Below are 12,642 nucleotides of genomic sequence, written 5' to 3'. Positions count from 1 at the left end.
TTGATTTGATTTGAAATGATAAACCCTAGAGAGTCATATTGGCTAGCAAGCACCTTGTACACATTGCGGAGAGTTGGTGCCATGCAGAAGACTGGGCAATGCTTCTACCCCAAGGTATTAGTAGGGCAATGCCAACGTAACCCAAACATCAACTCTTGTGGATCAGCTTGGTTAAAAGTCAGCCAGAGCTCACAACTGTCAGACCCGGTGGTACTAGGCAGGTGGGACACCACCTCCGGCACATTACTGGCCCACTGCTGTATCTCAAATCCTCCAGTAGCCAGTAGTTGTCTCATTTTGTACAGGAGCTGTTTAGCTTTTTTGTAGAGCTCTGGTGTCTGTGTAATGAAAGACGAGTGTAAGCATGCCTCTCCATCAGCTGGATGTGGTAGACTTTTGACGGGTCCCTGCAGCACCCACACCCACAACTCAGTACAGACTTCTACAGGCCCTCCAGGTGGTCAATGGATCACTGGGCAAACAGGAGTAACAGGATGTGATCCAATCAGGATAATAGGTTTTGTCACGGTCCTGGGTCGGTGACCATGTGTTTTTGGTTTTGTAATTTTACTTTTGATTTTATTATGAATTATGACTGTTTGTGTTTTGGTTTCCCAGTGTTTATTCTTTGCTCCCTCTGTTTTGTGTCATCCCTGCCTGTATATCCCTTCTAGTGTAGTCAGGTCTCTGTGTTAAGCCCGCATCTCTGAGTCTGTGTCTTTGCTTGTGTGTGTTTTCCTGTTTTACTTTGAAGGTCCGTGTCTGATGTCAGTGTGTTCAGTTTTCGTTTCCCCTGTCCCGTCATGTCTAATTACTCCCAGCTGTGCCCTCCTTCTGTGTCTCATTCCCTCGTTATCCTTCTGTGTATTTAAGCCTTGTGTCTGCCTCTGTTAGTTGCTGGTTTGTCTGTGTTATATGGTGTTTTGTTCTCTGGTCTGTGTCATCTCTGTTCCGGTTTCGGGTTAGTTTTGTTAGTTTTCCCAGTTTAGGTTTGTCAGTTCTGTTCTCGCCACCCTCACCCTTTTTTTTTGTTGTTTGTCTTTTTTTTTTTTTTTTGCCTGTCCCGTTTGGCTCTTTTGCCATCAGAATTGTTGTCTAAAGGCAAAGAAAGATGCCCAACGGATTTACTTTACCAAATTGACCATCCCAGCCTTGCCGTAATGGTCCATTTGATTCACCTTTTATTGTTTATTTTATTTTCACTTACTGAATACGGGACAGACTTGACTGGGGGAAAGAAGGGGAGAAAGAAAGAGGGAAAGAGAAACAGCTGAGAAGAGGGACGGGGGAGAAGGGCAAAAGACAAAACCCAACAGAACGGGCAGAGAAAAAAAATGCATATATCAATCACCTGGATCACCTGCTGAGAAAGAAAAAAGAAAACAAGCAGAAGAGAACAAGAGTAATAGAATAAACAACATCACAATGATATATGGGAATATGACAGTAAATACTAAATATTAAACATTATTGTGCAGCACATAAGATCAACAGAACACAGTGTGCTTTGAGGTAGGAGCCAAAAAGGGTGTAGTTTGTGGGTGTGATCACCCGTGTGTACACCTGTGAGCATGGACGCGCTTGTTTTTTTTTTTTTTTTTTTTTTAAGGGTTTCTTTCTTTTATTGTTTTGTTGGGGGTTTTGGGGGGGGGGCCACAGCCCCGTCCTCCAGGGCATGAAGCAGGTATGGAGGAGATCAAAACTCCAGACATCCAGAGGCCCCCAGAACACAAGAGACCAAGGAAGACCAACAGAGGGGCAGCTGCGCCACTGTCCCAGAAAGAGCTGAGGAGAGCCCCAGATGAGGGCTCACTCAGCAGCCGCGGAGCAGAAGCCAGGGGGAGTTGCAGTGACGCGCCTGTGAGCTCCGCCGGCAGCCAGCCGTGCCTGAGTGACCGAGCCCCAGTCAATAAAGCTCACTCTCATCAGAAACAGTGCTTGCATTTTGGGTCCTTTAATCATTTACAAACGGCTTGCCCCGCTGGCCTTGACAGTATGAACCAGCCATGGACCAAGCAGCATTCGACCCGCCCAAGCAGATCCGTGAGGATATTGTGTACTCTGTGGACAAATTGATTAATTTGTGGCTGGAGCATGAGGAGAAAGAATTTCGCCAAGCTGTGGCTAACTGGCTACAGCGATTGGTTTCCGGTCTCCCCTGGCTTTTCAGCTCTCTTCACCCGCACAGAATGTCATTCTGAACGAGCTTCGCATTCACCCCCCAGCTGGTACCACCCACCCAGCAACTAATGCTTCGCTGCCTGGCCCGACGGAGGCTGTTCTGCCCAGCCTTCGAAAGGGAAATGGCGCTCACGCCGTCAACGCCCCTCACCACAGTCGGACCTCGGGATATCAGAGCGGCCGACTGTGGTGAGTAAAAAGGACAATATTACTGGTTTGAACTTTGAGACTTTTTCTTCTGGGGTTGTTCAGGGTGTGTCGATGAGAGCTAATACGCGTAGCTTATCTAGCTTTGTCGTAACTGGCCTCTCCCAGGTTGGTATTTTTAAGACTTCTGACAAAACAAAGGGCTGTGTTTCTTCTGCTTCTTCTGAGCCTGGATTAACTCTCTCTGAGCCTGTTAACCCCGTATCAGCTATCCCAGAGTCTGTTAAAGCTGTGGCTTTCACCCTAGCGACAATTAACCCCAGCTCTGATGATACTAGGACTGCTTTATTTTCCAAGCTGGCAACAGAAAGACTGGACATTTGTGCAGCAGATTTGTTAGAATTAGCTAAAAAATGTATGCTTATAAGCCACATCACACCCAGAAAGAGCTGCTGTACACATACCAGGCTGTCCAGGCAGGTGTAGGTAGTAGAACAGGGTAGCAGGAAGAAAGCCATGTCTGCAGATCTCAGTAGGACATCAAAATAGGTCATGTTCACATCAGAGACATGCGCATAATTTTTTTGACTTCTCTGCTGCTGGAGTAGGTCAGTCCAGTCCAGCTACGGCTGTAGAGGAGCGCTCTGTGTGGGGGATGTGATGGATGAAGACGATGATGATACATTATGTATCAGAGATGCTGAGACAAACACAGGAGTTAGGTGAGGGCTTTTTAAAAAATCTCAACTGATTGTCATTTACAACGCAACATCATAAATAAGATAAATATTTCTTCACAATATAAATATTTTATAATAATTAATAAATAATTATTGCTGTGCATTTGATTTGACAAGCAGTGCCCCCTAAATATTGAAGAACACTATTGCTATCTCCTTTTCTCCTAACTCTTGTGCTAAATATAAAACTTACAGCTTATTCACAGACCTAAATAAGTGCTTTTAAAAAGAAAATCATTATTATATTCAGACATTATTGTAAAACATTGCTGTATTCAGACACACATTGATGGGTCCACACCTGTGTTATGCTTTTCTACATCCAGAAATGTGTTTGAGATGTAGTGACCAAAATCAAGATACAGTGATAAAATTCATGGTTACAACATGCAACCATATTTTAGCAAACTCATAACTTAGTGGAGATGCAAACAAGCTGACTTGTCAGACTACTTCATTAGATAATCTGACTCACCGTTGTAAATTATGTATAGTTTGAGACAGTAGTGTTTTTGTGCCATAATAATTTAACTACACAAAGCACATTGTATTGCATTTGTTTTCTGCAGTAAAAGCCAATATGGGGCAATGAGCTGGATAGCTTGGTTGTGCAACATGGATCTAGCATCAGTTGTTTTATCAAGTCAGCTTTGTCTGAAGCATCCCTCATGTGTCATGTCTTTTTTTTTTAACCTTTAAAAGTTAATACAAAATAATGAGAAGATGAGCACAGGATCCTCAGTGGGAGAACCCTGCACAAAATAAGAACAATTACTCATAAGGCATGTCACAGTAAATCTTTATTTCAGGCAACACTCAGTGCTCAGATTGGCATCCCCTTTTATCCATTTGTTTATTTTTTATTTCATGTGACATTAAAAGGATCTCACATTTGACAGCTGGTGTCAGTGGCATTTTAACATTGACTATCCTCCTACCCCACCCGGGAAGACACTTAAAGCTGTTGAAACACTGGGACAGGATAACACAACACATGCACAGTGATCGACATCAGGCTAAAAGTTAGTGTCACTCGATCAGAGTGGGATATGGTGCCATAAAAGTGAAAATGTGTTTAACCTTCAACATGTGACATTATGAGTGGTATGACTCAAATTCTTCAAATCAACACCAGTTTCACCCCAAAACCAGAATATGAGTGAAATGATCTTCACTGGATAAAACTGAAAAGATCTATGCGCTCTAATTTCTACACAATGTGCCACATCCTAAATAACACAAGCCAGAGAGGTGTTTCATAGATAAAAATTTGGTTTTAAAAAAGCAGGCCTTATGGCTTTTTTTATCATGACCCATTGTGTGTCTTGAAAATTTACAAACCCAAATGCAGAAGACAGGAAAAACATTAAGCTTCTAAGCCCAGGAATGAAAAAGTCCAAAAATCTTGGGATCTGTAAGGCACTAAGCCAGGATATCCAAACATCCAGGAACACTAGGAAGACACAGCTATATACACAATGCAACAGAGGACAAGGGGAGAGTGACACAATATGAAGATAATGAGGGGAGAAGAAACAGGTGGGGAATGCAGTAGGAAAAGGAACAACGAGACAAAGCACGTAAAACTACAAAGCAACAGAGAGAAAATGCTATCAAAATAGAAAAGCAAGTAACTAACAGAGAGAAAGAAGACGACAAAAAAATATAATGGAACACTAAAATAAACTAAAACACACTGAAACAGTAAAAGTGCAAGTGCAAACTAAAAAATGAAACCAAGTATACACAAAGGAAACAAAATGTTGTCACTGTCAACTTGGCACTCTGCCCTCTCTTACAAATAGTTATTTTCGCTCCAAAAAACAAAGATGGCTGATGCACCAAAACTAACCTTGAGGCTTCAAGTCCACCTTTTATATGCAGTCTAAATTCTAAAAGACACACCTCTCACCACTCGGTAATGAGTCAAGGAAACACAGGCTATTACATATATTGTCATTTCTGTCCCTTGATAGACAAAAATGACAGTCATTACAAATTCTAACCAAGGCTGTAAATCATCTGGACTCTAGCTCATATTTAATATGGACATTGGGTTAAAACTATCTTTTCAACTCTTACTCAGAAAGAAATCAGCTGTACTTCTGGAGAACACTCATGTAACCCCACCTGGTTGTCTCAGGTACTGCCACCCATAGTTTGTGTTTTTTCATTTATTTAATTCATGGTCTGTATGCTCTCTCTCTTTCTTTTCTTTCCCCATTGCAGTGTCCAAATTGTTCATTCTTTTCCTTTCCCCCTCACTCCAAATCGGTCATGCAGATGACTAGTGCCCCACTCTGAATCTAGTTTCACCAAGTGTCACCAAGTGGACTTCCTGATTTTTGGAATGTTCTCGGTCATATTGTAGAATCATACCTCTTAATAAGGTATTTACACAGCACCAGTGGTGAATTAGGGGTTAAAACTTATTTTGCCAGAACTGGACTGTTCTGGAGGGTTATTTTATCTGTTCTGTGAAACTCAAACGGAACCTGAATTACTGAAGAAGGCTTTGCTCAACTGCCAACACTACTTTATGAAACACCTCACTGGGGAATCATATAGAAAGAAGTCTGTGTTCTGCTTTAAAGGATTGCTGATGATCTTTTAAAACCTGAGTTGATATGGTGCTACAAACTATGTAATCACTCTTTGAGAAGGTGTTGTGTGTAGTTTATCATCACAGTGAAAATTGGCACATAATTCTGGCACAAAGTTTGTGCTTTGTAGCACATTGTACTTTTTGGAATCATTATCTCACAATGTGAGGGTCACACATTAGTGCAATACTTGTCAGGCCAGAGTCTGTTTGACTCTGTTTGGCAGTATAAATAAAATGTCTCAATAAAAAACCCATAGACTTTATAAATGAATCTTCACCAAGATATTCACTAAACTCATTCTGCAAGGGTGGTCCTATAAACAGATGTAGCAAAAACACACTAAATTTCTATGTACCTACTCATGCACTGTTGCACACATGAAAACACACATGCTCACTCTGATTCCATGGGTTTCCACGTGTAAATATCTTGTAAATGCAATAAGAAATATAACATTAACAAATATATAACTTTAAAAAATTGTCCAGTGATCCAAGTATTTAAAGGTGCAATCACTGACCATCTACTGCCTTTTTGCATAAAACTGTATATTGCGCTTTGTTTGAAGATGTGGATGGTAGCCTCTCCAAATTCCAGAGTGATTTGCCTGTAAAGAATTTAGAATGGTAAGAATCTTAAAGAGCTTCTTTAGTTTGGTTTTATAATAACATTTGCCCCCACAAACACTGAGGGCTTTGGCTTTCCTTATGAACTCCCCACACTGGGACTGTATTAGGCAAGCCAAGGGAAACAGCATGTTTTTTCGACTGTGGGAGAAACCCCATGCAGAATGCATGGAGATTCAGGGATTGTAACCCAGAATCTAACCCAGAATCTGTCTAACATTCACGCACACACTCGCACAGATGTATAGGGGACATCTGACATTCCTTATTTTGCCTACTTCAACATGCAGACAGGAGGAGCTGACGATTAAGGTACTGACCTTCTGATTGGTAGATGACCTACCCTACCTCGTGAGCCACAGCTGCTGAAGGATCTTTATAATATAAGGAATAACTTTTCTGATGGAAATTGCTGAGGACTGCGTGTGGTCCTATAGGTTAAGACTTGGGTGAATCCCAGGATTTATAAAACTGCAAACCATATTCCATCCTGCAAACCTGAAATCTGTGCGTAAGAGCTGACCTGTATTAGAAGAACACTAATTAGAAGAACATTAGACAGTCTCAACAAAGTCTCAGTAACAGCTGTACTTAAAAAAACAACAACTTCTGTCTGGTATTGGATATATGAATCCAAAATATCCAAATTGAAAAGTGAAAAAAGGGTTTTGTGCAAGCGCACTGCTGAGAAAAGACATTTCATTTCAGGGAAGTTATACTCTATTCCAAAGGAATGAACACTCACAGACACATTATCATTATTCATTATTATCATTATTAGTATTAGTATTATTATTATTGAGTTTATTTCACCACATCAGTAGTGAAATACTATGTGCTTTTTTAGAATGAAATTAATTGAATTCTGCAAGTCAACCTTAATTCAAATAAATATTTTCTCACAACACTTTGCACTCTGAAAAACAAGCTCCTTCTAACACAATATGCACTAATATCTGTGTCCATGCAAACCTGCACATCTTTAGACCCCAGTCACACACCACTAGTGAATGATTGGAAGCTGCCTTTCATCCCTTGGTTGTTAGACAAAATTTCCCAGTAGAGGTTATTCACAGTCGTGTATTGCCCGACCACTTGGCAAATGCGGGAACTAACTTGCTCTCACAAGCTAAAATTGGTCACAAAGAGGTATACAGTGCTGCACAAAAAAGCCTCCTTGCAAATGTTTTATTCAGTAACAGATTGCCACAGTCGCCAAACAGCCAGACCTGTCTGACAACACTTGCTAAGTACTTGATATAAGTGGTAGTAAAACTGTGAAAAGTGCAACACACGTTGGAAATGGAGACAATTCACCTCTGATGCATGCAAACTACAGGCGACCACAGCAATCTGGTAGCAACCAAAGCAATCACAAGGAAAATATTAAAAACATCTGTATTGTAAGACACAACAATATAAAGTGACTTAAGCCAGCTGTTGTTGTGAATTGGCACTGTATAAATAAAGTTGAACTGTTCAAGAGCAATAGGAGGATTAGAGGCGCCTGGGAAGGGCAGGGCATACACGATAACAAGATAACAAGATTGTTGAATCCTCAAACAGTAAAGTTACTGAGAGATGTACACCTTCCAGAGTTTGTTTTTTAAGAAAAGTAAGTTTTTATGCTCTGAAACATTTCACAGTATCTGTTGAGTGGTAAGAATTCTAAGGATTTTCACTTTTTAAATTTTTGCTTGTATCAGTTCTCTTAATTAATATCTGTGGTAAATGAACTTATCCAATAAATCTTACTATCACCGCTGTCTTGTATCAAAGTTTGGGTCTGTTTCATTCAAAAAATAACCCTTCAGTTCTTTTTTGATCACGTCTAGTCGATGCATGACTGTCACTGGCCTTTCTGAGTTTTTCTTGCCTGTCTGCATATCCTTGGACTATAGGAGGAATGTGAACTTCTTTCTTTGTGTGTGTGTGTGTGTGTGTGTGTGTGTGTGTGTGTGTGTGTTTATTCAGATCTGATTTTTGAAACAATAAAATGTTAACTTTGACATAAAGGGATCTGAAATGTTACTGGGATGTAAAAACTCAACCTGTGGTCTTAGGGCCTGGAAGGCAAAGGGACCCAAACAAAAAGTCATTTGCTGGAAGGTTTGACTGCTCCAAGGATTTCAAGACTATACGGTGGTTTCATTCTTCCAGGGGCCTGTCCGTATGTTTCCTGTGGCATCTGAACCAAACAGGCTATCTTCCTGCAGACTCCTGTTTCGACCAATGGGTCCTCGTCGGTTCACAGTGCCATGCTGCCGAGGTAGGGTGTTCCTTGGGAAACCTTTCTGTTCCAGCTCTAGACAGATCTTTTCTTTGTCTGCCGTCTTTGACATCCAGCTCAAATTGTCAGGGTCTTGTTCATACTGCAAGGTGACGGGATCAGCTCTCTCACAACAGTTTGTGCTGGAAGAGTCATCGACTGAGCAGTACATGTGCCACTGGCTGGTGTCGACCCCATGAGAAGGCATAAGAAGGCTGTGGCAGGAAGAGATACTGTCATGCATGTTGTGGGCATGACTGTGACAGGAAGCAACCGAGTCTTGCACACTGTGGCAGGAGGTCTGGCGTTCCAAGCTGTGACAGGACACTACAAGTTGGCTATCTAAATGAGGGCTGATGTACGGAAGCTGGAGATCTGGGTGTGGACTATTAGAAACCAGTGGTGAGGCTTCAATGTGGTGCACATTATGAGGACTGTCCAGGTGAGTACTGTGCACACTCCCATCCATACTGGTGGAAGTGATATGAGACCGGTAATCCTGGAAGCATTGGCGTGGACGGTTGAAAGAGCGTGTCTTTGTCCTATCAGCAATGCAACTCTGCAGGGGAAGAGCTGGATGAGGGAGCTCATCAGGAAGTGACTGTGGACGTGGTGAAGGCATTTGGTCAGCATGAGGTGAGATGGGGGAAGGGCTAACAGGAGTCATTACAGCCACACAGCATGGACCTGTGTGATTTAATGTTGGGCTTTGGGGAGGTGGTGTTGTTCTGTGGTGAGAACTCTGAATAGGGTAAGGAGAAAGCATCTGCTGCTTCACTGAGAGTGGGGAATTCAAATGGCAGTGTGGCTGATGGACTTCCTGCCTCTGGCTCTGTCCTTCTCCAGGCCCATCCTCTGTCTTTGATCTGGATGGGCAACAAGCCCACCAACGGTGCCACACATCATCACGCTTAGCACAGTGCTGGATGAGAAGGAAGAGTCCCAGAGTGACACAAAAAGCACCATAGAGACAACTGAATATCATGTCCAGGAAATGTCCCAGTGAAACAGCCAATGCTCCCAAAGTCCAGGTAGCCAGGAACAGGAAGAGGGTGAAGACTGTGGCCCGGAGTTGAGATTTAAAAGAGTGCTCATTGGCCAGAACTGACACGCCAGCAGCAAAGGGCTGGCAGTCCCCAGCAGACCCAGTGTCCGTGTGGCAGTGATGGTGCGACTCATTTGATGACAGCTGTTGCTGCTCTTCACTTAAAACCCGCAGCTCATACTTCCTTTCTGGGTGGCGCTTCAGCTGGACGTAAGTCCACAAGAAGTACACACACATGACTAAGACCAGAAGACTCATGGGAGCATAGAAACCACCCAGACTTGGTTCCCATGCCATCCAGCAACTAAAAAAATGAAAAAAGAAAGTTTTTTTTTTTTAATGTTCTATATTTAACAACAAATAATAATCTGAGTATACTTACTACAGTGCATCATCTCTGCTGCCATAGTTATCCATACCAAATGCTGCTGTAACTCCAACTATTATGATAGGGATTCCATCACTTACAAGATAAAATCTGAAAAAAATTTCACCATGAAGAATTAGAGCTTGTTTTAACATATGGCATAGAAACTGAACATTTCTCACTCACTATGTGTTAACAGACCTCTCTGCATTAAATCGCACTTGTTATTACAGTTTTTTACAGACGCTAGGACACATTTCTCAATACTTAGGTCACGTTTGCAAAACTCCTCACACAGTGAGCACAACAGAAGTCTATGTGGGCTAAACTGAGGACCAGTTATCATTGTTTTGGCACAAAATGCATTCAATGACTACATCTCTCAAATTTCATTAATTATTTTCTCACTCAGACACAACAACTGCCAAAAATCTTTGTACGTACAGGACATTTTGCATGTGCTTACATACTGTTTTCAAAACTGTTAAACTTATGGCCAAAACAATAACACAATGCAAAACTTGAAAAGACAGCAAAACTCAACAGCAATATTTTATTGAAACATATTTTAAATCTAAAAATGCAGTTTAACCAGCCACAGCTGATTCTCATTGTAGATGAACATCTACACAGGTGTTACTCCTTCAATTTTTCAACTCCTTCAATTCTGGCAGCCAGAAGATTCTTTCCTAGGTGTGTTGCCCTAGATGACATAAGATGTGATGTGGATGGGAACCTGTGGCCAAATGGAGAAGACCGAGTAGATTAGCATTACTATTGTATGTGTATCAGTGGATGGTGTGTATACAAATTCTTGTATTTTGGGATTACTTAGTGCAAGAAAATAAAAATACATAAACAAATATTAACAAATTCTGCATGATGTCTGATTCATTCCAGTAACATATATTGAAATTATAAACAGAGATGTGTCCTTGTTTTACACAAGAAAACACTGTAATGCTACATGTTGTTAGTGTTTTTAGGTCATTGTTTTGTGGGTGACAAAGTGTGTTTGTCGGCTGTCAACCTTTGCTAGTGTTCTGGAAGAATGAGTTTATTTGAGACCTGAATGAAGTGTTTTGGTAGTTGTAGTGCATTTTGAATGTGAAATGAACTGCTTTGCCAAGCTGACGGTCAGTTAGGAGGATTGTGTGAAGAGTTTTGCAAAAGTGACCTAAGTATTGTGAAATGTGTCCTAGCGGCTGTAAAAAACTGTAACCTCTGGTTCTCTTCCACAGCATGTCTTTCATCCTGTCTTCCTTCTCTCACCCCAACCGGTCGCAGCAGATGGCCCCGCCCCTCCCTGAGCCTGGTTCTGCTGGAGGTTTCTTCCTGTTAAAAAGGAGTTTTTCCTTCCCACTGTCGCCAAAGTGCTTGCTCATAGGGGGTCATATTGATTGTTGATGATTGTTGGGTTTTTCTCTGCATGTATTATTGTAGGATCAACAATATTTGCACTTTGAGGCCACTATTGTTGTGATTTAGTGCTGTATGAATAAAACTGAAGTGAATTGAATATGTATATGTATTCTATAAAGACAGAGCAAGAGAGAGAGAGTGAAATTATATATGTTTATAATTGTGTGTGTGTGTGTGTGTGTGTGTGTGTGTGTGTGTGTGTGTGTGTGTGTGTGTGTGTGTGTGTGTGTGTGGACACATTGTTCAGCAGTGTACAGAAAGTTATTTACTAAGCAAATTGACATTACTTAAATACAAAACTAATATGACGTGCGCAATCAGTAGGATCAGTAGGTGCACATGACTTTGAAGATAGGTCTGTTGTAAATGCCCCCCCATGTGACACATGACCAGTCACAATGCATAGGTAGGAGAATGAGAGACACAATGAAATATGGGTCACAGGTTTTCTCATGTGGCACTGCCAAGTGAGGCCCCACCCACCAAGGACCTGAAACACATGCTGAGGAACAGATTGAGAGTATAGGGCAGGGGCAATCACAAGTGGCTAAAATGGAGGTCCTGCAAAGTGTGGGTCACCCTCAGTGATAGTGAGAGGAGATCAGCCATGCAGTAGGGGCTCAAGGTAGAGCTAAAACTCCTACACAGCAAAGGGTAGTTTGGGATGAATGAGAGGAAACTCTGAGGCAGCCCAAGGACACACTGGAGAGATTATGTCTCTCAGCTGGTTTGATCGTTGGGATAAACATGTGGCTGTAATAAAATAAAATATGTTTGGAAACACCTGAGTGGTCCTCTGGAAGAGCTGAAGAATGTGGCTGAGAAGAGGAGACCTGGGCATCTGTGCTTAGACTGCTGTCCACACCTGGACTAATAATAATAGACATCTTAGCTAGCAAAACATTTTGGGTGTTTTTGTGCTTTCCACAGGATACTGAACGTTGTGAAAATGGTAATGACTCCATCTGCTAATCATTTGCATGACAGCATTACCATGATAAGGACAGCCAAGTGTTTAGTTTAACATAGCAGTAATGTGACTATGTACCATTATAGAGCTCTCCCCGTAGCTTCAAAATTGCTTTAGGGTAATAAGCGGGATGTAGAAACTAGGTCGGACTGAGTCAGGTTAACTGCTTCTTCTTGTTTTCCATCTCTGTGCTGAACTAGGTCAAACACATCCTGACTCCAGATGTGTGTGTGTGTGTGTGTGTGTGTGTGTGTGTGTGTGTGTGTGTG

At 41.7% G+C, this 12,642-nt stretch overlaps 1 protein-coding gene across 1 annotated transcript in view; it reads right to left on the bottom strand.

Annotated features, from left to right (window-relative positions):
* Nucleotides 1–4,782: 4,782 nt before the first annotated feature.
* The window catches only part of adgra1a (adhesion G protein-coupled receptor A1a), a 35,391-nt gene continuing 27,531 nt past the window's right edge, over nucleotides 4,783–12,642 (bottom strand). Inside the window, exons 6-7 of the mRNA XM_005749528.2 lie at nucleotides 9,997–10,092; nucleotides 4,783–9,918 (exon numbers count right to left, since the gene is read on the bottom strand). Coding sequence (XP_005749585.1) covers nucleotides 8,436–9,918; nucleotides 9,997–10,092 — 1,579 coding nt within the window. The 3' untranslated portion in view covers nucleotides 4,783–8,435. The remainder of the gene's footprint in view (nucleotides 9,919–9,996; nucleotides 10,093–12,642) is intronic.

The sequence above is a fragment of the Pundamilia nyererei genome, unplaced genomic scaffold (assembly GCF_000239375.1).
Source record: "Pundamilia nyererei isolate P.nyererei 1_Seehausen unplaced genomic scaffold, PunNye1.0 scaffold00248, whole genome shotgun sequence".
NCBI lineage: Eukaryota > Metazoa > Chordata > Actinopteri > Cichliformes > Cichlidae > Pundamilia > Pundamilia nyererei.
This window is presented reverse-complemented; position numbering and strand designations above follow the sequence as displayed.